Source organism: Drosophila bipectinata, chromosome 2L (genome assembly GCF_030179905.1).
Source record: "Drosophila bipectinata strain 14024-0381.07 chromosome 2L, DbipHiC1v2, whole genome shotgun sequence".
Lineage (NCBI taxonomy): Eukaryota > Metazoa > Arthropoda > Insecta > Diptera > Drosophilidae > Drosophila > Drosophila bipectinata.
In genome coordinates, this window is record NC_091736.1 from 5,502,551 (window position 1) to 5,527,265 (window position 24,715).

Consider the following 24,715-nt stretch of genomic DNA (forward strand, 5'->3'; position numbering starts at 1 on the left):
AAACTTTGCTTAAAACTTTCATTTAACTTAGCGGGAAATATTGCGCATGTCAGCACTGCCACTGTTAATAACAGCCTACACAACAGAAGACTTCTCTCCATCCCTGGAAGTCTGACCCAAAACCATTTTTCAGGAAAATCGCTAACGATACAAAAAGAAGACTTAAAATGAGCGAAGCCCCGGTTTCTGTGGAGATGGAGCCAGCCTCCACGGAGCATATGGTGGCCAACAATAAGATTCGTTTCTCGAAGGAAGTGAAGCAGGTCATTGACAAGGTAAGACGTCACACTGGGTCTGGTAAACATACGGATTTTTTCACTTGCCGACATTTCCCATTTAGGTACTTAAAACTGATGACCCCATGGATGCACCAGACTTCAATACCGTTGACTACATTAACCAGTTGTTTCCCAACGAACAAAGCCTAGCGGGCATAGATGAAACCATTCATAAAATGCAGTGTGAGGTGTCGCTGATTGATGACAACATTCGATCCGTGGTACGGGGCCAGACGAATACCGGCCAGGATGGACAGCTGGCACTAAGTGAAGCCCAGAAGGTTATCGGGTCGCTTTTTAGCCACATCATCGATGTTAAGACGCGGGCAGAACGCACGGAGGAGATGGTCAAGGAGATCACCCGGGACATTAAGCAGCTGGACTGCGCCAAGCGCAACCTGACTGCTGCGATAACCACGCTGAATCACCTACACATGCTAGTCGGTGGCATCGAAAGCCTTAACAAACTAATAGAGCGCCGATCCTACGGAGAGATTCTTAACCCGCTTCAGGCTATCACCGAAGTTAACCAACATTTTTAGCAGTTCTCCGACATCGAGGAGATCAAGGTGGGTAATCTTTTGTGCCTGTGATTAAGTTCTATAATTCCATTATTACTATTTCAGAACTTGTCACAGAGCGTGGACAAAATCCAAGTCACTCTCGCCCAACAAATCACCGAGGATTTCAAGGAGGCGTTCTCGGCAAAGTCCTCCGGCCAAAATCAGCACCGATTGGGACTCAACCAGTTGGCTGATGCCTGCAAGGTGATGTCCGTTTTGGATCCGAAGGTTAAAAAAGAGCTTCTAAAGTGGTTTATTGCTCAGCAATTAGAGGAGTACATGCATCTGTTTCATGAGAATCAGGATATTGCCTGGCTTGACAAGATCGACAAACGGTACGCTTGGCTGAAGCGGCATCTTCTTGATTTTGAGGACAAGTATGGCCCCGTTTTTCCGCTGGATTGGGAGGTATCGGAGCGCATTACTGTTGAGTTCTGCCGTCAGACGCGGGAGCAGTTGGCACAGATCATGGCCAAACGTACAAACGAAATTGACGTCCGGCTACTGCTTTTAGCCATCAACAATACATAGGCCTTCGAGCAGCTGCTCGCCAAGCGCTTTACGGGAGTGACTTTGGGAGCTTCTCAGTCAGAGCCGCCAGTGCGAGTGCTTGCAGAGCCTTCTGTGGCTGACACTCCTACTGGCATTACCGTATTCCATAATCAAATCGGACAGTGCTTTAAGTCGCATCTCGACATCTAAATTCGTAGCATTGACAGGAATCTTGCGGAGCTAATGGAAAAGTTCGTAGAGATGTCCCGCGAGCCATATAAGTTCGCCGAAGCAAAGACCACCGTGTATCCTAGTTCAGGGGACCTGTTTGTCTTCTACAAGAAATGCATGGTGCAGTGCAACCAGCTCAGCAACGAGCAGCCCATGTACGATCTTGCACTAGTTTTCAAGAAGTACCTCCGTGAATATGCATCAAAGGTTCTGGAGGGCAGCACACCGAAGCTTGTGCCCGCTACAACGGGAAGTTCCCTCGGAAAAAGTGTGTCTCTGCTGACTCGCGATATGCAAAACCTTTCTACGGCCGCGGGTCAGGTTTTCCACAACTTCCTGAAAGAGGGAGACACCCAGCGTTTCTCGCGAGACGACCTCGTTCGGATATGCTGCGTTTTGACTACCGGCGAGTATTGCCTCGAGACCGTCCAGCAGCTTGAGGACAAACTGAAGGAAAAAGTGACTGCTGTCTACGTAAGCAAAATTGATATGAGCGAGGAGAAGGATGTGTTTCATCGGTAAGATTATTTTCATTATTTATAACTGGTTTTTTTTATTAAAGTATTTTCTATAACAGCATTATATCGAACTGCATCCAATTGCTGGTACAAGATTTGGAGGCTGGATGCGAGGCGTCTTTGCAAGCAATGGCTAAAGTACAGTGGCAGCATATCAACAACGTTGGAGACCAGAGCGCCTTCATTAGCAGCATGTGTGGAAACTTTAAGCAGACGGTTCCAACCATTCGGGATACATTGGCCAGTTCACGGAAGTATTTTACACAATTCTGCCATCGATTTGTGGCCGCCTTTGTGCCAAAGTTTATAAACGTCCTGTACCGTTGCAAACTTACGTTGTCCGATGGCTCCAACAATGTGCTGGGCTGTGAGCAGCTTCTACTGGACACCCACTCGCTCAAAACGGCTCTCTTGGAGCTTCCTTCGGTGGGATCGAGTGTGAATCGTAAAGCACCCACCAGCTACACGAAAGTAGTGGTCAAGGATATGACCCGGGCGGAGATGATCATTAAGGTGGTGATGACACCCGTTCAACCTCCAGCTCATTTTACGCAGCAAGTACTTAAACTGTTACCCGATATCACCATCGCCGAGTACCAGAAGATTCTTGATATGAAAGCGGTCAAGCGTGTGGATCAACTGCAATTGATTGATCTCTTCAAGCACACGGCCTCGGCAGCTGCGGTTAGTGGTCTGATAGAGCCAACGGCTGGTGAGGAAGAGTCAGGTGGCGTAGACTCCTCAGCCGGAGCTTTGGGAACCTCTGACGACGCCGATCCATCAACTGCAGCAATCGAATCAACGGCAAATACATCCAATGCTACAACGTCTTCCTCCACACCCAAAAGAGCCTTTATTTTCAGCGTTGGAAGTTTCACGGGAAGCGCAGACAAGAATGCCGATGGGAGCTCCCAAACTGGCATTCGAAAATTAGAAAATCTTCTGAAGAAACGATTTCCTTAATCTGTCTTCTTATTGGAAACTCGACTTTGACATTCCCCGGAGCTTTCTAGGATGTAGTTTACCAATATTCTGTAATTTATTTTACAAATCCGGATTAGGTTATGGATGTATTTTAAAATAATAATAGCACAAAAAAATTGTTTTTTAACTTTAAAAAATTCCATTTTTGAAAACATTTAAAAAATCTTCCGTTCTGTTATCGATGTTTAGTTTTGCGCCTAACAGCACCAATGTTAGCACTTTTAAGGCTAACAGCTGACTATTACAGCTGATCTGACGTCTGATGAAAAATAAACACTATGAAAAAGTAAATAGAAACATAATTCTTAAACGAATGCGAATATAATAAAGCAACAAACATTAACGCCCATTAATATGAAAAAGTAAGTAGAAATAGTTTTATAAAACTGAGTTTATGTTTTCTCACAGGAGGATTTCTTGTCCCAGCTCAAAAACAACTATTTCACGACCCAAGCGAACTCGTATTTCGAAAAGTAGACGGATTTCAGACTCATTTCGGGCAGATGAACTTCTTCCGGTTCTACAAGGTCGATTGAAACACAGCGGCTGCTCGACAAGTAAAAAACACAGTAATAATGCCGATAAATGTGAAGTAAAAAACGAACCTATTGAAGATGAATCTTTTGGCGAAGAATCAGAAGATTCTATAGACACCGATCCTATCAGTCCTAGTCCTAGAATGAAAAACGAACAAAATGTAACTTTTTCTGCAGAAGTAAAAACAGGAAAGGAGCAATCAAGTTCGGAGGAATCCAAAGACCCAATAGGTTCCCTACAAAAAGAGGGCAATGATAATTCAAAGGTGCAAACCGATAAGATGAAGTACAAATGCTCCATTTGTACAAAACAATATTCATACCTCGCCAATTATAACGTACACTTACGGATGCATACTGGTGATCGTCCTTTTAAATGTCCTCATTGCCCAAAAACTTTTCCATACGAAATAAACCTAACTCAACATATTCCAACGCATTTCGGAGAACGCCCATACAAATGTCCTTATTGTTCAAAATCCTATGCGCGAAATGGAGCGTATGTTTCGCATATCCGTAAACATGAAAAGGGTCCTAAGTAAAATAATTAAAATAAAACCTTTGCATTAAATAATAGTGAACATCTACAAAATTCTTTATATAAAGCGCGACAAATTTCCGCCATCTGACCAACCATTTTTTTTGGTTGAATTGTATTATCATTTTGTTTCATTTAAAATAATAAATATGTATAATATACATAATTCAATTTCTTAAATTCTTTTGAATATTTATCTGTTAGTGGGACCAGTCTAGTCCGCTGAATAGGGTATACTGTGCACGCCACAAGTAGTTCTTAAAATATAAACAAACCCAACAGCTGATACAAACCCTGTCTTGAAAATTAATAATTAAGTATATTAATAAAAAGCTTTGAGTTGTTACTCATTTTAATTATTCAAGGGCTGAGTTACGGTCAACGAAGAGACAGGCTAGGAGGAGATCCTGGTGGAGCAAGTTTTCCAAATAACTGATTACGGGATTAAGGAGGAACAAGCCAGTGAAATGATACCACATGAAACATCGTTATTTAAACCAAGAACAAGAAGTAGCGTTGAAATGCCCAGCTGAACTAGAGACCCCGTTTTATAAGTGCTCTTATTGGAAAAATAAGTACGCCTGCAGTCTGTGCTCAAAATCTTTTAAACATTCTAAGAATCTTCTATTGCACAACGAAGGCCACCAGAACTCAAAGTGCCAAACATTTGTGCCTTAAGCAGGGCCAAAATGGTTTTTCGTTTTACCATAATACTGTAACAGATAAGTGATAATTTACAAATTATATATATACTTTCTGTTTATTTGACTAGGTGGTTGCCAGCTTTATAAATCCTTGGGAAACGAACCAGACACAGTTTTAGATTTTGATTTCAGTTCTTGTATAATTTAACATTAATAAAAACCTAATGGATATATTACACGTATAAACATAATAAAATTGTCTAACATAATAAATTTAAAAATAATTAAAGTTAAATCATAAAACCAAGGTTTCATGTTTTATTGCTGGGAGCCTCGTTATGGGTTCGTACGTGTATTACGTAGTTGGAATTGTATTTAAAAGTCTTTGAGCAAAAGGAGCAACTAAACGGTCGCTCTCCCGTATGGGTCCGCATGTGGTTATCCAGAACAGATTTGACAGTGAAAGCCTTTGGACACTCCGTACACTTGTACAGTCTCTCACCAGTATGGCTCCGGATGTGAGCAGTTAAATATGATCTTTGCTTATAGGCTGAAGGACATTGCGGACACTTGAACGGTCGCTCGCCAGTGTGGGTTCGCATGTGCACTTGTAAATATTTACGTTCTGCAAAATCTCTATTGCACTCGGAGCACTTATATGGCTTTTCACCGGTGTGAGTGCGAATGTGCGATTTAAGACTAGCTCCATTTGTGAAGGACTTGGGACAAAACGAGCACTGGAACGGTCGCTCTCCTGTGTGGGTGTGGATGTGCTTTCTCAGGCCATGGCTTTGCGTGTAGGCTTTCGGACAGTGGGGACAGCAGAAAGGTTTCTCTCCTGTGTGCGTTCGCATGTGTTCCGCCAGGATATGAATTGTGCTAAAAGCCTTTTCACATTCGGAGCAAGTAAATGGCTTTGACTCGGCGTGAACACGCATATGCGTCTTGAGACCTGCGCTGCACTTAAAGGACTCGGGACAGTAGGCACAGTTTACAGACTGGATGTGTTGCGCAAAGACTCTTGGATTGTATGCATTTGGACAGTGGGGGCACTTAATTGGCAGGCAAGTTTTTTGTATGTGGGGAAGACTGCGGCAGCTTGTAATTTTGAGGGGCATTTGGGTGCTTTGAATGGACTCATCTTGTGTCACTTCGCTAGACGCATCGATTTCATTCGAAAAACTTTCGTTTAAAGTTTCTTCTTCCGCCTCCTCTTTTATGGTGATAATAAACTCCTCAGGACATTCTTCAACATTGTCGGTGGAAACTTCACTTTCCGATGTCTGGAAATCTTTTTCCTCACACATGTCATCATCAATGGGTTCGTTTTTGATTTCAACTGCTGAGTTTGGCCCACCCGTGAAGGCAATCAGATGTTTATCCTCTTCATTGATAGGGGTTTCATTCTCTAATTCTAGTATTTCATAGAAATCATCTTGTATCGCCTTTTCATAGTCATTTTCATTCACTTCCAACTCAAATTGGAATGTTATTTCGCTATTGGGCTCATCATTTAATTCAGTAACTTCTGCCGACTCTATTTTTATATTTCCATGATTTTGGAGACTATTCCCTATCGAATCCATTGCAGTTCCCACGTCCCTTGTTGCTTGCTCTTCTTTGTGGGATTCTGTTGAATAAATATAGTTGAAACTCAAGTAAACATTTAAAAATTGTTCTTACATTTCTCTCCTTTCCGAAAATTTATATATTTTGATTTTAATACAAAGGCTATGTGATTGTTTTCCCAGTCGATATTGCACTAATCGCCCTGTTCTTAGAACAGTGGGTGCTGTTAAGCGCATGTTAATATGAACTTTTAGTCCGTAAAAATTTAGCAATGGCTACATCTTTCACAAATATTATCCGATTCATTTGCGGAATACCTTAAACGATTCGTGGATCGATTCTCCATAAATCTGGATCAAAATCTGAGAACATAATTTTTTTCAGATTTTTTGTCAAATTTTCTGGAGGGTCCCCTTCGAAAATCCCAAAAAATGAATGGAGCCACTATATGGCATCTTGCAATTGCTATATCTTTCACAAAAATTAGCCGATTCATTTGCGGAATACCTTAAACGATTCGTGGATCGATTCTCCATAAATCTGGATCAAAATCTGAGAACATAATTTTTTTCAGATTTTTTGTCAAATTTTCTGGAGAGTCCCCTTCGAAAATCCCAAAAAATGCATGGAGCCACTATATGGCATCTTGCGATGGCTATATCTTTCACAAAAATTATCCGATTCATTTGCGGAATACCTTAAACGATTCGTGGATCGATTCTCCATAAATCTGGATCAAAATCTGAGAACATAATTTTTTTCAGATTTTTTGTCAAATTTTCTGGAGGGTCCCCTTCGAAAATCCCAAAAAATTAATGGAGCCACTATATGGCATCTTGCGATTGCTATATCTTTCACAAAAATTATCCGATTCATTTGCGGAATACCTTAAACGATTCGTGGATCGATTCTCCATAAATCTGGATCAAAATCTGAGAACATAATTTTTTTCAGATTTTTTGTCAAATTTTCTGGAGAGTCCCCTTCGAAAATCCCAAAAAATGCATGGAGCCACTATATGGCATCTTGCGATGGCTATATCTTTCACAAAAATTATCCGATTCATTTGCGGAATACCTTAAACGATTGGTGGATCGATTCTCCATAAATCTGGATCAAAATCGGAGAACATAATTTTTTTCAGATTTTTTGTCAAATTTTCTGGAGGGTCCCCTTCGAAAATCCCAAAAAATGCATGGAGCCACTATATGGCATCTTGCGATGGCTATATCTTTCACAAAAATTATCCGATTCATTTGCGGAATACCTTAAACGATTCGTGGATCGATTCTCCATAAATCTGGATCAAAATCTGAGAACATAATTTTTTTCAGATTTTTTGTCAAATTTTCTGGAGGGTCCCCTTCGAAAATCCCAAAAAATGAATGGAGCCACTATATGACATCTTGCGATGGCTATATCTTTCACAAAAATTAGCCGATTCATTTGCGGAATACCTTAAACGATTCGTGGATCGATTCTCCATAAATCTGGATCAAAATCTGAGAACATAATTTTTTTCAGATTTTTTGTCAAATTTTCTGGAGGGTCCCCTTCGAAAATCCCAAAAAATGCATGGAGCCACTATATGGCCTCTTGCGATGGCTATATCTTTCACAAAAATTATCCGATTCATTTGCGGAATACCTTAAACGATTCGTGGATCGATTCTCCATAAATCTGGATAAATCTCCATAAATCTGGATCAAAATCTGAGAACATAATTTTTTTCAGATTTTTTGTCAAATTTTCTGGAGGGTCCCCTTCGAAAATCCCAAAAAATGCATGGAGCCACTATATGGCATCTTGCGATGGCTATATCTTTCACAAAAATTATCCGATTCATTTGCGGAATACCTTAAACGATTCGTGGATCAATTTTCCATAAATCTGGATCAAAATCGGAGAACATAATTTTTTTCAGATTTTATGTCAAATTTTCTGGAGGGTCCCCTTCGAAAATCCCAAAAAATGCATGGAGCCACTATATGGCATCTTGCGATGGCTATATCTTTCACAAAAATTATCCGATTCATTTGCGGAATACCTTAAACGATTCGTGGATCGATTCTCCATAAATCTGGATCAAAATCTGAGAACATAATTTTTTTCAGATTTTTTGTCAAATTTTCTGGAGGGTCCCCTTCGAAAATCCCAAAAAATGAATGGAGCCACTATATGACATCTTGCGATTGCTATATCTTTCACAAAAATCATCCGATTCATTTGCGGAGTACCTTAAACGATTCGTGGATCGATTCTCCATAAATCTGGATCAAAATCTGAGAACATAATTTTTTTCAGATTTTTTGTCAAATTTTCTGGAGGGTCCCCTTCGAAAATCACAAAAAATGAATGGAGCCACTATATGGCATCTTGCGATGGCTATATCTTTCACAAAAATCATTCGATTCATTTGCGGAATACCTTAAACGGTTCGTAGATCGATTCTCCATAAATCTGGATCAAAATCTGAGAACATAATTTTTTTCAGATTTTTTGTCAAATTTTCTGGATGGTCCCCTTCGAAAATCCCAAAAAATATATATGGCATCTTGCGATGGCTATATCTTGCACAATCTAAATTAAATTCATACGTCTGGTAACTCCAAAATATATTGCTTAATATAAACTGTAACTCCAAAAAGTATGCTACATGTTGCACTTGTCTGCAAATGCTCCCATATTGGGGCCGCATGCATAACAAGACAATCCCCTATCCCTTTATTTCAGGAAAATTTCCATATATTTGTTAAAAAATATGTGATCGACGAATGTTATACCTTCCGAATCTTAAATCTTCATGTAGAACACTTCCAAATTAAAACTTGACCATCTAAAATCTGACCCGATTTTAGCCAATTTGTAAAGGGTAGCATTATGTGGGCCAAAAATCGGCCCAAAATTTTACTTTTCAATTAATAAGGAACTTTAATGCTGGTTGGAGGCAATAGGAACCCTCATTCGAGAAAGGAGTTTATATTAAAGTTACGATACGAAATGCTTTAATATGGATTAAAATGTGTCCCTAAAGTTACTATTTTGACCATCCAATGATCTTACTTCGTCAAGAGGCTGTCTCCATCCTTTATTCCAGGAAATGTTCCGTATTTGTGGAAATAATACCATACCATACTCCAACCAATAAGCCAAGAAGATTTGCTTATAATTGTAATATTTATTTTTTATTGTATGTTTGACTTTATAGATTTTAAATGTAAACTTAGATGACTATGCTCAAAGATGAATTCTCATGCTTATGTATATGGTACATATGACTACTGCGTTGTCTTAGGCTGCTATCTAGATGATACAATTATAACTAGAACAGTTGTGGTTGCTGCGGCTGTGGCTGCCGCCTCGATTTTAACGTTATATACATGCAACTTATGGTCTAACTGATTTCGGGCGTACGGTCTAGTTTGAAGATCTTTTGAAAGTGTTAGCATTGCGCGCAAAAATACAAATCTCTAAACAAAAGACTTAAGACACGAACTTAGGCGTACAATTATGGATGAATTGGATGCTAATTATGCTTTGGTTTATTTCCAGCACTGCATAACCTAAACGATATGAAACGAGTATGACTATGACGCAGTGATCCAGCGATTGCAGCGTTCCATGGCCAGTTAGTTCAGAGCGGAAAACATTGCCAGAAGCTGCCGCTGGGATTTGGGATTAGCTTAGGCTATAATTTACTCATAAATTTAAATACACAGTATTTACACAGTCGAGTAAATGCTTAACACTCTACGGGATTATAGGGCCGCCTAAACGGACACAATCTTGCTGGGATCCACCTTGACGCGGAGGAACACGGTGTCGCCCTTGATGAATGGCCGGCTATGGAGCAGCTCGTGGGAGATGAAGCGCGGGAAGCCGAAACCCAGCTGGTCGGGCTCATTCGAGGGTCGTTGGAAATTCTCCCAGGTGGGATCCGGTACAAAAGACTCCGCCACGCCGCCCTGCCCGCTCTGGGCACCCTGCTCGAACAGTGTGAAGGTGATCGAGTGCGAGAAGGGCCACTTCAGCAAGGCATCATATTCTCCCGGCAGAACTTTGATGTACACGGAGACGTGGGTGTTTTCGCCGGGTCCGTTGCCGTTGAGAAACATGGAGGCCTGTAGCTTGTAACCATATTGGGAGGTGTAGAAGGGCGGCGAGACCAGCTCCAAGCCATCCTTGCCTCTCGCCTCGGCCATCTTGGCAGACCAGTCGGTGATCTTCCATAGTAGAGTTCCGGTGTAGTTGATGGAAAGCTTGGACACTGCCGACTTGAGCATTTGGATCTGTTGACCCTGGCGTGAGCTGAGCGCCACCATCAGGGAAAGGTGGGCGGCAGCGTTGCTCTCGAGGTGGGCCTCCAGCATCTGTCGTGGTCCCTTGAATCGGCAGCCCGCTTCCTTAAAGCTGCAGGAAACCGCCAGGGACTGGCACTCATCCCTCAGATGGGCCTCCAATTCGCCTCGGGCAATGGGACCGGCGTCGCATCTCTGGGGACAGGCCAGAGGAGCCCTCGGGCACTGGGCTGCATGAAGGGGCAGTGTATCTGCGGAGAATTCTCGCTGGCAGTGGGCGCAGCGACGGAGTCGCTTGGCACAGTCCTTGGACTTGTGCATGGTCATCCTTCCTCGGAGCACCCGTTGGCCGCATTTGGCCTCGCAGTAGACCGGCTCTTGGCCGCAGCTGCCATTGTGCTCCTCGAGACCGGCGCCAGAGAATTCGCTCTGGCAGAACTCGCACCGAGTACGGCGCATCGTGCAGGTGTACTGCAGGTGATCGGTCATCATGATCCTGGGTATCTGGGCTCCACATTTGTTGGGACACTGTGTGGCATCGTGTTTACAAGTGTTCAGATGAGCCTTTAGCTTCCGAAGCTCATCGGACCACTTGCAGCCTTGTTTGTGGTGAATACAGAAAACCAGGGAGCCCATAATGTGTTTTGGATCGGGTCCGGGATAGATCTGCAAATGAATGGAAAAAATCCCAAATTAGAAAGTAAATTCAAAAGTTGAGAAGATAACTACATTATCTTAGGATGTAGGATGTAGGAATATTGTTTGCCAAAAACACATATAGGTTATTAGACTTTTCAAGTGCGGAAGTTAAATAGAAACTGATGGGCTTTGTGAGAAATCTATCCTTTTAAGGGATCTTTAGGTTTACTTTCCCAAGCTGATAAACAGGGGATATCAAAACAAATGCTTATCTCGCTATCCCAGCGACCTGTTGTTTATCCCAGACCATCACTGATATTGATTTTCCAGCTACCTGCCCAGGTGCCTGGCCCTTACCTCTCGTACCGATTTCTGCATTTTCCTCTTGAGTTTCCTCAGGCAAGCCGTCAAATGTTTTACACTCGACTGCTCATGTTCCTAGACACACCCTGACGGGCACTTCCTGTCCTACCTTCTAACGTTCTTTTTGGGCACTCTCCAGCCGCTTGACTGCCTTTTGCCCATCATTCCTCCGATCTTAAGAAGTGCTCCCGCTTCTGGTCGAGCTCCCCAGTTCTTCCTGCTGCACTTCTGGCTTCTGCTTTTAATTGCCGCAAACTAAGCATGGGAGAGGAGTGCGACTGCACATCCGGCCGATTAAAATAATAAATTGCGCTGTTGTGCGAAAATATTTATGACTTGCTCTCGACTTACTCTGACTTCTAATCAAATTAAAATGCCCCCATTGCGAGCCCTCATTTGGATATGACAATTTTCCGATATACTCATGAGGTTTGAAAAGCCATTAAAGTGACTCGGAGACAAACCAATTTTCGGGGGATAAAAGATAGATGTTGGCTGGGATCTGTAGAGCTGCTAACCGAGTGTCGCGACATTTCCGGTTGACTCGTTTAATTGACCTTATCTGCAGTTGCCGGGGCGCAGGGCTGGGCTCCAGAGCGTGGCTTGACTTTTGATAAATGAACATGTCGCTGCATCTGGCAATGGTCCCAGAGACAACTCGTAGAGGCGACATTAAAACGAAGATATAATAAGCAATTAACACATGAACAGGGAGGGGGATCAGCCCAGTTCACTTCGGTTCGGCGTGGATCCCATGATGGCATATGCCTCCGACACGCGGAATGGGCATAGTGGAGCATACATACATATATAAAATATTATTTCTATGGAATTGCCTTTTGCTGGTAATTTCATTTAACGTGAAACGAGTTTGGTGCTCTGTTTCTCTCCTCTGACATCTTTCGAGCGGCATTAAGTGGTGAACTGTGCCATCGCACATGAACTTTTGATGGGGCCATGGACTTCCAAGCTAGCCACCCACCCACAGGCCGAAAACTCGAGGAAGTAACTGCCACTCAATCGGAGATGCCGTAAACAAATTGCCGATGTTTACACAAATACCATATCATATAGTGGATGGTTTAATGAAGAACATGCAGCAGCATCCGACGAGATCAGAGATCAAAAGCTGTTTGTCAACCGGGCCCCAAATGTTTACGGGGAAACCAAACAATTAGGGGCAAGATGGGAAAGAGTTGGGGGGAAAACCCGGAGGAAGATTTTTTTTAGTGGCAATTACTTGCCGGTCTGTTAGGGTTAATTTACTTTGACTTCCACATCTCCAGCCTCAGATTCAGCTTTAGCCATGGACCACACAAAGTTGAATTGGAGGTCGTTTGCCGGATTTCGTTGGATGATTATATAATTATGCGATCTTTTTACATTTTTTTTTTGTAGTTTAGGTGGGCAACTTTTGCTTTTTTCTTAACGACAAAGCATAGGGAAATAAAGAATATTATCCAACTGCTCGGAGAGTCATTGAGTTTGATTGGTTCTTATGTAAAGCCGCAGACAAAACCAATTGAAATTCCGATTCGAACACGAAAGCGTGGCCAAATTTCAGGCCGAGGTAATTAAAAAATAACATCTAAAAGCGGAAAGAAAGACCCAGACGGACAACAACTCCAAACAAAATCAATGCCCAGGCCAATGAAAGTGGAAACACAGAAAATATAAGGAGTGAACAACGCATTATTTATGAGTAACAGCAGTTGGCTCATTTTGTTTTATTTTTATGGGACGCAACGTCTCCCGGAGTGGCAATACCCCGTCCGGCTCCCGTCCATTCCTAGTGTGCCACTTGGGTGCACTTCGATGTTGCAGCAGCGGCCAAAGGCAGATCATAAAAATTAAGTTAGAAATAAGCAGGAAAACAATTTTATAATTTTAGACATCGAATCCATTCGATTCCGTGTAAGACATGTGCCTCCTACTTGGAAGCCCCCAACTTCTTTTCCAACAACAAGTTCCCCCAAAGTTCAAGGCGCTCATAGACCCAGAAGAATCAGTTCGATGTTTGAGCATGTTTTGGAAGATTTGTTACTCTTGGGGCTTTATTAATAGATAAATTGATTGTAAGGCACTTTAATTTGAAGGCTTGCAGTCCGTTGGGAGGGCTAATTTGTTGATTGTATGTCTGATTCCGAATGAGCTTGAAATATTTTCCCATGTTCACAGGAAAATTCAAATCAAGTTACAATAGTTAAAGGCTTCCAATTCTTGATTTTCCATATTTGTGATCAAAAGAAAACGAAGACAATCATAATGTTTTGTGCCACAAGAATGTTCCATTATTCTTCTGGAGCACGATCTCTCGGGTCGCTAACTGAATGATCAGCGAGTGGGCAGGGAACTTAGCACCTTCCATGTTCCATTATTGGTAGCGCTCTCCACTCGCCCCGGCTGGATACCCCGCGGGGCCAACTTCCGTTTGTTCAGTTAACACAGAATATTCCCAACCAAAATATGTTGACGCTCATTTGTTTAGTGCTTGGCATGGGTCTATTGTATGGAAAGTCCACCCCTCCCAAAGACACCCCTGGCATGCTTTTTATTTGGTACGTGAGCATCGGAATTAGCTTTTCATATTTCGAGTTTCGGGCTGTGTTTGTCCAAGAAATTCTCAGCATTCATATGGATACGCAATATCAACATTATAAGCTCTATGAAAACTGTGCTAAATGCTTCTGATATTTACCCGCAGCTGTAGCACTAATTAGATCGTTTCGTATATTAATTCTGGCTATTTGCCTAGGCCCAAAACTTCCCACAATCGTGGTGTACTGCAGGTTGCCAAAGTTTCGGATGTTGCTGCTGTTAGTACTTATTTCTACTGGTGTTGCTGCTGTGACCTAATAAGGTGCATCGATGCCGGATTCAATGAGAAGTGCATCGTTGGCGAATTTCTAACCAAAAAGAGGCATCGCGAAAGGAAACCAATGAAACAGCTGATGCGCAGTTTTCCGAGTTCCACAAAATACTCGGATAGTATGTAATTTCAGCAATAGCAGCAGCAACAGCAACATACAATCGCTGAATGCGAGCCAGACAGCTGCAAAATACAAGAAAAAAAACGAAAACAAAACATGGCCAAAGCCAGAAACTGGTTTTTTTTTCACCTGAGAAAGAGGGGACAAAGCAGCACAGAGCAGAGCAGCTGATTTCTAAACAGGTAACGACAGCAACAACACACCTGTACGCACACAAAGGCAACATCAACATCAACAGCAATAGCCATGTTAAATGCTATTTTCGAGGCGGTTAATCATGGTGATGAATTTGCATGCGTTTGCAACAAGAAATAGTTAAATTATGACTCTGATCCCGGGACTGATCGGAGTGTTCTAGTTTCTTGCTTCGAATGCGGCACAAACGGCAGCATTGTTGCCGAACTTCCATTCAGGTGCCAGCAGGTGAACTTTGGGGCAGCTGCTGCTGCTGTTGTTTCTTTTTTTCATGCGGGTCTGACCTTTTTTTGTATTTAGTCAGCAGCTGTTTGTCTGGTAAAAACGACAGGAAATGCAGCAGTTAGTAGTAGTAGCAGTGGGTTCGTCAGACTCTGGCCAACATTTTTGCAGTCATTAGCGAAAATACTTGGGCACCGGCAAGGTCCCCTCGCCAAAATAAAGGGCAGACTGCAGACTGGTAGAAATCAGTTGACTCAGCAATGATAATGTGTCATTAACAACAATATGTTAATTGACTGCTAATCGAAAGCGAAATGCTTATAGAATCAAGCTAAAGCACGTTCCCCATGCTCGTCGCAGAAAAGTATTGTATTCCATTTCACTTTAGATAAAAGCTGGCAAATCGATATTCTTTATAGTCTTGAAATTATCATGATCATCCCGTTGTGAGAAACTTAAGAAATCCCGATCACACCAGATCACACCATTTCCAGATCGGTGGGAATCGCTTCCCCAGACGGAAGTTCCCATCCCGCGACTTAACGGGTTGTAATTGTTGAATTCCCGGAATGCCAATCCCGGGAGGAGGCAGACGCCCCCGTTGGCTGTTGGTCGTGGCATGTTGCAAGTTGCAACTGGAACTGGTTAACTGGTTTACCTTTGGCCAAGGATGTTTTGTACTTTGCACCGCAGCAGCTGAAAAGTCGTTGGGCAACTTTTCCGACTGGCGAGCTAGTCTAAGACCAAAAACCAAAACAAGAAACTTGTTTTTGTTTTCGTTACTGATTTTTCGCAAATGGCAAAAATTCGATGCTGACTCTGCTGACTTACATAAGCCGTGAGCAGCGAGCCCCGAGTACCGTCACTTCGGTACTCATTTATTTATTTTATTACTCTTTTTTTTTTGTTTTTTAGCTTTTTTTAATTTCGACTAACGGTTGGGCCAAACATTTTAAGTGCTTTTCAACTTTGGCATTTGCAGCGGATGCGTTGCTGGCGCCTCCTCGCTTCTGGTCACGATTTTCCTTCGATGAAAACTGTGTCTCTTTTGTGTTTTTCTTTTTTTTTTCTTTACAACTTGTTGTAATTTATAAACCAGCGCCACTTGGTCGTGTCGTGTGGGTGTGGCTCGGCCTCCAATAAGTCCGCAAATGAATGCAGTCTTGTCTGCGGAATCCACTGACCAGGGAGAATGTCAAAAGCGAATTGCCAAAGAATGCCAGCGAGTTTGAACCACGGGAATTCTGATTTTAAATCCGCATTGAAAAGGATTTAATGACAGCGAAGAGTTTCGTTTTATGGAAATAGTTTTCCGTGGAAAAATCTTTCAATTTCCCAAATGAGCTGTTTGTTTATGCCTATCAATATTTTGCTCCCAAAAACCTTTTTTCCCAGCCGATTGTCGGCACTTCTATGCCTACATATGTGTGTACTTTTTCAGCCACGTTGTGCCCATGTGTTGTCGCCCAAGATTGTTGTCTGTCTTCATTTGTATCCCTAAAGATTGCCCCTGTCCCATCCCGACCTCAGCAGTTCAAGCGTGTCTACATCCTGTTTGCTCTCTGGATTTTTATTTCATTTTCTTTCAGGTTTTTTGTTTAATTTTTGTTTTTTTCACATTATTTCTATTTTCCAACCATGTGTTCGAGACTGCGCCAGCAATCTGTCGCACAGCTTTGGCAAATTGCTCTCAACTTGGCCATCAAAGCAGCAAGGGGGCCTAAATGCACTCGAACTACATTTTTTAGATTCGATGGCATATATGTATGTAGTATAGTTATTAGCCCGCTTATCGGGTGTGGAAATCCGGCTATCAGCCTCGGTCTCCCCACGCTCTACATATGGCTATTTGCTTTGGCGAACTGATTGATTGATAATGATAAGTGGCCGGCTAAGCCCTAATATCAGTATCTGCTCTCTGGGCCCGGTCTAGGGCCCAGTCAATTGGGTCAATGAGCTTTATCTGTGAATGGAATGCACTCAGATAGGGAACTTGGCGAGGCATTTATGATTGGGGAAATTACAATATAAAATGTATTTATTCCGCGGGTTTTGTTGTTAAATGTTTGCCCAGCTGGCCTGTCAAAACAGGAAGTCCCCCCATAACTACGAGGGGGACGGATACGCTTTATGATCTCCGCCTATTATCTATAAGAATATTCTTGATTTACGATTTGGAGAACCGTTTTTTCAAGTTTATTCATTTCAATAAAAAGTTTATCTATAGAACCTCTATATATTTTATTGAAAAGCTAACAAGAAAGGTTATATAAAAGAGAAAAAGCTAATAATAATGCAACACATTTATCAATGAAAAATCTCTTCCCCAAAAATCCAAAAATGTTTGATAAACTTACAATCTGTTCCAGCTCCGTGATGGGCATGTTGTTGTTGTTATTGCTACCCGGAGTGGGTGAGCTGTGGGAGGACGAGTGCGATGAGGACACCGTCGAGGAGGAGGAGCGCGATGTGGCACAGTTTCCGCCGCCACCGGACGTCTTGTTGCGGGGCGGAGTGGGTGGTGGCACCGGACTGGCCAAAGTGGAGCAGTCCTTGGAGTTGCGATTTGGCGAGAGACGCGAGGGGAAGCTCAGCGTCTTCGTCCACTGGGCCAGACTGCGAACCATATTGTTTATTTTTTTTGTTGTTGCTTCTATTGAAACTAATCCAAGAGTGTTTCAATGGGCAAGTCGAGGTCTTTATTGTTTATTTGTCTTTTTATTTTGCACTGTTCATGTGTTCATAGGCACAGCATCACAATGATCTTTAACGATTTCAAGACTTTGCGAAATTCGCACGGCGCACGCGCATCGTCTGTTCAAATATATTTTTCAATTTCAAACTTAAGCGCGCTGGCTGGGAACGAACCGTTCGCTTTGAAAACTCGAGAGCGATTGAAACTACGTAGCGACGGCAGCAACTTCGAAGCCGCTCGTCAACTCCCGAACTCACGCACACCAGCGGATATTGTATCTCACGGATGCGGCGCAGGGGTTGTGCAAGCGGGACAACACAGGCCGATCCGCTCTGCCAATGCAGTTTGCACTGAGAGAATTATAAAGCAGTTCTCGGGTTTTAAATGGAGTAGATTTTTAAGTAAATGTGAAGTTTATGAAGTTTTTCTCTAAGTGCAAGACTATAGGTACTGCAATACAAGCTGTTCATTCGAAGAGAGGTTTTTTAAAGACTGGAAACCCAGAGAGAGTAAAGATACAGATACAATATCTACCAGAGAGAGTTTTGTTGTTCAATTCTCAGCTTCAACCTGGTGGTTGAACCTACAAGATGCGGTTGAAAAGAGCCAGCCAAAGGTGGATTGGGTAAAATAATGAAATTCACATACAATGTAAATATAAAGAATTACTCTCTAGTATAAAAAATCCATAAAATAACAATTAAAAGTAACTCAGAATGAGACAAATTGTTATCCGCAATTTACACTACTTTCCCATTAATTCAACCACTTTCAATGCAATATATTTCTGCAAATAATTTCCACGGACATTAAGCATTTGACTTTCCCCGCCAGCATTTCCGCTCAATTTGGCAACAGGACATTGTTGTAATTGCTATATTTATCCCAAACCCTGCTCTAATGATGCCAACAAGCCGCCATGGCCAAGTGCAATTAACCAAAGGGCCTTAACATCTGTTGTCCAGGAGGTGCCATGGCCAGAGGGTCTTTAGGGGGATGTTGATTATGACCCATTCCCAACGCACTTCCGTTGGCCGCATACCAAAGAAAGCCCACGCAAACACACACAGCCCCAGGAGCCCACTCACCGATACCCATTCACTCACACACACTCAGGCATCTTAAAAAACCGGCAACAACGGCCTTGCCAAGGTTGACTGAGCATGTTGCCGAAAAAAAAAGAGCCATAAAACCAAGAGGCAGCAAGAAAAGTGGCTGCCGCTTCTTTTTCTGGCCAAGCGACGAGAGCAAAGCTGGAGAAAAAGAGACTCCCGGCTCAGATGCTCTCCCTGGCAGCTCCGTTAATGGCCAGAAAGCCAGAAAGCGGCTTAGAAGCTCAGCCAGCATGAGCAATGGGAAATGAGTTCATTCAGCTTTGGCTTCAATTCCAGCTTGGCGAACGGAAGAGTTTCTCCAGGGTGCCCTGATAGCAATAAGATTAAAACTATTTTTATAATTTTAAAAAAACAGGATGTTTTAGTTTAAGACCCTTAATTAGTGCCGCCATCCCCTACCCTTCTATTATGACCATGTTTTCCTATGTTAATTCCAGTTTACCGCCAAAAATTCATCGGCATTTTGCCAACACATGTCGGCCATGACAGTTGCAGATGCTTTGGTTCGGAGTCCTGATTTTCTCTGCCTGGCCAATAAGTTCGCCTCTGGCTGCCACATGTCCTTGCCAGATCCTGTTCTGGGCCTTTGTTCTCCGGCCGAGGAAATGATTCGCAGTTCGATGGCAAAAGACAGCAGCTGCATTCGGCAGGGATCGAACAATAGCCTGCTTATTGACAGTTTTTCAAAGGTGTCGCACAAAAAGGATCCCAATCGTGGCTAAAGGATCCTCTATCCTTGATGTTTAACAATTTGCCAGTTTTTGTGTGCCGATTTCCGGACAAATGTGTCATGGTGCCAAAGGAATTTGGGTTCTTTTGTATCAAATTTTTTTATTTTATTGAAATTCTCATAAGCATATGATTTTTTAGGTCTTCTATTTCGGATTAGCAGAATATAACTTTAAAGATCTGTAAAAAAATACCTTATTGTTTCAGATTTGGCATTAAGTTACTGTAAAGTAATACATTTAATTTAAGAATAAAATGGAACTGAAATATTGTATAATTTCTTTGATCTTGAGCCACCGCTTGTAAAGCCCCACATATCATAAAACTCATAATGATATAATCTTAAAAAACGAAAGGTTTCCCATCCCAAGATATTCCCAAGGTAAAGTTATATCTCTTTACATCCGCTGCTTAGCCAGCCCACAAATCCAACCGAAATTAGCCTAATTAATAGTTCAAGATCAGAGAAAATTCGACGATGATGTAACTTGTATGTGAAATTAACTTTCGACAGGGAGAGGTTTTTTTTATAAATTTTTTTAAGAGGAAGGAAGGCGTGCGCCTGACCATTAATCTTGCATCAACATTTCAAGTTTGTACAAGAAATCATAACAAGCAGATCAAATATTTGGGGTCGTTTGCTGATAACTCGAGTTTCCTTATCAAGGTTTGAAAGGAAAACGGAGGCAGGGCTTCAAACTGAGTACCCACAATCAGTCTGTCAATCACTGGGACCCACATGGGAGAATCTGAGACAAAGATCTCAATTCTAGGCTGTTTCTTTTAAATAATAGACCATTGATTTGCATTTGGATGGGCTGTTTGGGGACTATTATTGTTTCCATTGGGTCTGACCAATATTCGTGGGTCCCAGCTCTTTTTATCTGGCCCTGATTTCGGATGAAAAAAACGTTTTCGCTTCTTATCTAAATTCCTGAAAATTCAGTTGTTATTTCTACTGATGCTGCCACCGATGCTGCCATCGTGCACATAAACGGGGCCTTTTGTTTTGTAAGCAAACAGTTTTTTGTTTTACAAATCAACACCTCGGGTATCAATTACCCAGAGGGAGATAGACGTATATATGTAGCTGGGAAGCGAGAGCATTGGATGGGCATGAATCACGCCGTGGACTCGGGGTCTTGGCCCAAAACAGAGATCCGCTTAGCCTCGCTTTATCTCCGGCAATTAAAGTGTGACCGACCCTCGTCCACTGGCCGTCCAGTGTCCGTTTAGTGCCAAATGTAAATCCTCTGTGCTCTGCTATTTATTTATGATCTTTTATGATTTCCCAACAATAAGCTGCCTGGCCAACCGCACACGCCGAGCCCGCAGTCGTCTCAGTCGTATACCTTTTCCCATTTCTATTTTTTTCCTTTAGCTGCATTAGTTGCGGATGGTTAGCTGTGCAAAAAAATTAACAATATCTTTCTCTTTCTCTGATGTACTTGATGTATACACTTCCAGGAATAGAGACCAAGACGGTTCTTCTGATAAAGTAGCAAGATTTATGGACCAAGCAATTGTAATTATATAGGCCGAAGTTCCTTTGAAGTATTTATCTTTTGTTCTAAATTTTATATAGCTATAGTTGAATTAATTTCTTACTATATCATATATATTAAATATATCCTTTAGATATACTCATTTAAAGCCATAAATATACCGCGTGTCAAGCCATTTTCTACTTCCTTTTTTCTCATTAGTAGCCAAGTTATTGGCCTCTGTATACTGATCCCTCATTAGAGTGTAAACTGGGCCCATTCTCCTGGCTCTATCCGATCTCAAATGACCCATAAGAGACCGCAGCAGACACCTGCCACAATCCCGCACAACTTCATTAGAATTAGCGCCTTGCGTTCCTTTCTTCGTGTGTTTTTGGTGGAAGGAAACAAAAATGTAAATATTTTGGTAACCCAAGGAAAAACTAATATGAAAAGCATTTATGTAGGTTTTGGGTGCCTGATCGAGGAAATTATGCAACGGAAACAGGTGCCGCTGCGATCGATACCAAGTGCCACTCATTAAATGTACACACGCGTAGTTTTTTGCTGCCGGCGCGGGAAAATGCCTGAGGTTTGAGGGAAAAATGGATAGCATAGCTCCTACGGTGGCAGTGACTCAAAGGCCGTTCACTTGCCCGAAATTCTCTGAGGCGTTCTGACTAATCGCCCATGACTCAGAGTCTGGCTTCCATTGCCATGCAACCTGTCAGCCATTACAGAATGTTACACATTTATTACCCGAACCCGGGCGACAACTCCAAATAGTCGAGAGATAGAGGTTGCAGTGGTTGCAGTGAAAACTAGCTCGGCCTAATCAAAGTTTAGACACGTCCACCGTCAGAGTGTGGGAAAATTCCAGCTCAACCGGAGGCGTCTGCTTTGGGTGGCTTTTCCAAAGCCATTTTCCTTGAAATTGCGAAAAAAAAACAATTTTCACCCCAGAGCAATTTCGCTATTTTGCTTCGCTTGCTTGCCAGCAACTTCTTCATTCAGTTTGCAACACTTTCACCTGCTGATTTGGCACGTAAATAGGCTGATAAAAGCATCTCACAAAAAGATACAATGCTTAATCTTTGTTTTCTTTTTTGTTATTGTTTTGAATACTAAATAATCACCCAGAGATATATTAAGACAGCTTCGGTTGGGTTCTGCCCACAGTTGACAACTTGGACCGTGTTCGTTGACCTCAATCGAGGTCTCTGTTTTCCAAACAGATTTTGGTTTTTTGCCAGCCGAATTCACTTTCAGTTCAGGTCTCTCCGAGCTTGGCTCACTTTTGATTAAGTTGTGTCATGCAACGTTGATTTAATTATCATCAGTAGTTGCCGAGACAACTGCCAACATCCATTGTGCCTCAAACAAAAAACTAATGAGGAAATGCTGTGAATTTTGTTGTCTCTTTTGGCCAAAAGCCGAGGAAAGCCGCTGTAGAAAGTTGTTTTTTTTATATCTGGGGGAGAAGGTGGAAGTACTCAAGTTTATGCCAGATCTATTTGCGATAAACTTGTCTATAATCGAATTATTCTTAAACCTGAATCGGGGTCATTTTTGGAGAAATGTGAAGGTGCCATTTACTCACTTTTATACAGTCTTTTTCTCATAAGTATGACAAACCAATCAGCCTTAATAGACTTATCCATAGGTCATAAAATACCATGAGTAGGGTTTGCCAGTTTTGGCATTACAACTTCTGTTCCAGCACCCTTCATTTGAATGCCCTTTGAGACGACCTGCCGGCACACATGCCACACAGGATTTGCCCAGAAGAAAATGTGTGCAAAACATGCATCCAGGATGCCAGGACTTTCCGTGCTGGGCCAAGATAAAGTCAAGTGCGTCCTCCCCGGAGACAATCTAATTCCAGCTAAAAAGCTGTTAATGGCCCTAAGAGAAGAAGGTGGAGGTTATGGAGGAAAACCCGGATTCGAGACGATAGCGGGAAGTGGACGGAGGGAGACATATCTCAGTTCATTCACCATGTTGCTTGCTAACAAGAATTCAGGTAGATTTCTTTGCCTCATCTATAGAGGTATGCCTCTTCTTTATTTCCGCTGTATATGATAATACGGCGGGTATCTCCGAGATGAGCTCAACTTCACGCCAAACATTTTGTGAATGAATGTATCTGGGTATCTGAATAGTATCTGCTCTGTTCGCATGTGTCGGAGCTCATTTCGAATGCAATTTTCGCATATAAATTCAACAATAAAATTTATACAAATAATCCAGCTTGCGGTGGCCGTGTGGGCTGGCATCGAAAAATTATTTAAATGCCGTACATTTCCCTTCAAAAAAACAAAAAAAAAGCGTGGGATCTGCCAAGCGGCCTTTTTATTTTGTTAATTGTTTGAAACTGAGAGATACGGATTTTGGAGTCTCGGTTAAATGTCTCAAAGTGCTGCGAGTGCGTGCTGTCAGCCAGGCCAGCCCAGTCCAGACCAGGCCAGCAATTTTATTGACAATTGTGCGTTGTCCTACTCACTCCAAGCTCCAAAAAAAAAAAAGACATACGAAGAGCTGGAAATTATAAGCTTCTCGTGCCCGGCATGCTAATGAGAACAGGGCAGTGGAGTGGAGGCCTATAAAACATAAAAACGCATAAAGCAAAGTCAAACAAAACGAATTCACAGACCCAGCTGCTCCTCCTCAGCCCAGACCCCCCAACTCCACCGAAATATAGCCCAGAAGCCCGAACCCCAAAAACCCCAACCCATTTCCCATCCCGGAGCCCATGTCACGTTGTTTGTGTTGTGAATTTGCGGGTCTGTTGCGAGAAATGGTATATGGAATATGGAGGGACGAGCACACAAAGCTGCTTATTATTGTCAAAATATCTTCGGCTAGAGGAGCTCACGTTTTAATTTTTTTATAATGTCACTAATTTATTGTACGTGCTGCTTTACAAAGCACACAAACACACGACGACCCATTTAGGTGTCTTTAATAATAACCCGGCCAGATCAACAGATCGGGGCGGATCCCCCCCAACTGGCATTTCAATAAGGTCGTGGGGCTCCTCGATATAGAAGCACATGACCCATGAGTCCATGAGGCAATTGCATGTTTGTCTGGAATTATCTCTTCAATTGAAAGAAACTTATTTTGAAGGTGACATTTATTCGGTGTAGCCAAGTGGGAAAGCCTGGAAAACGTGTGAGATTAGTATGTCGCGGAACTTCAAAGAACCCTAAATAATTTACATTTTACACACAAAGTTTTGGGTCATAACTACTTAAGAATATTTCAGATACAGATAAGCAATTGGTAAAGGTAAATATTATGATATTACTGAGCAAATACAAGAGCATTTTCCAAATAAAACAATTTTAAAATTGATTGATAAAGAACCTACATATTTCTGGCAACCCAAAATTTAAAACTCCGACAGAAGTATACTTTCCAATTCTCAGCCATAAATCAAAGAATTAAGCACCGAAATTAGAAACATTTCAAGCAGGTTCATCACCCCTTTCGAGCACTTGAAGCATAATGCAAAGTAGTGTAATTTATGGCTCCCATTCGGGGACAAACAGAGCCACTGATTAGAGGCTACCAAAAAGCCTTCTGGATGGCTTCGGTCCCACACAGCAGTTGAATGCACCGAGTCTTGT

The 24,715-nt window shown here is 42.2% G+C and overlaps 2 protein-coding genes across 2 annotated transcripts; one reads left to right on the forward strand and one right to left on the reverse strand.

The window, feature by feature from the left end:
• Positions 1-86: 86 nt before the first annotated feature.
• Vps53 (vacuolar protein sorting 53) lies at positions 87-4,311 on the forward strand. Its single transcript, XM_017239473.3, is given in 5 exon segments — positions 87-275; positions 341-847; positions 905-2,082; positions 2,142-3,428; positions 3,493-4,311. Coding segments are annotated over 4 exon segments (2,697 nt in total). The 5' UTR covers positions 87-167; the 3' UTR covers positions 3,046-3,428; positions 3,493-4,311.
• Positions 4,312-9,511: 5,200 nt separating this feature from the next.
• LOC108123995 (TNF receptor-associated factor 4) lies at positions 9,512-17,962 on the reverse strand. Its single transcript, XM_017239466.3, has 2 exons — positions 17,418-17,962; positions 9,512-11,317 (listed from the first exon to the last, which is right to left on the reverse strand). Exons 1-2 carry the CDS (start codon positions 17,685-17,687, stop codon positions 10,124-10,126), a joined length of 1,464 nt encoding a protein of 487 aa, XP_017094955.2. The 5' UTR covers positions 17,688-17,962; the 3' UTR covers positions 9,512-10,123.
• Between the last annotated feature and the right edge of the window lie 6,753 nt (positions 17,963-24,715).

Bases quoted from the DNA above. Each gene is read 5' to 3' on its own strand.
- LOC108123995 (XM_017239466.3), bottom strand. From the start codon at position 17,687: ATGGTTCGCAGTCTGGCCCAGTGGACGAAGACGCTGAGCTTCCCCTCG. The intron at 11,318-17,417 runs GTAAGTTTATCA...ATTCATTTGCAG, and splicing joins TCACGGAGCTGGAACAGATT to ATCTATCCCGGACCCGATCC.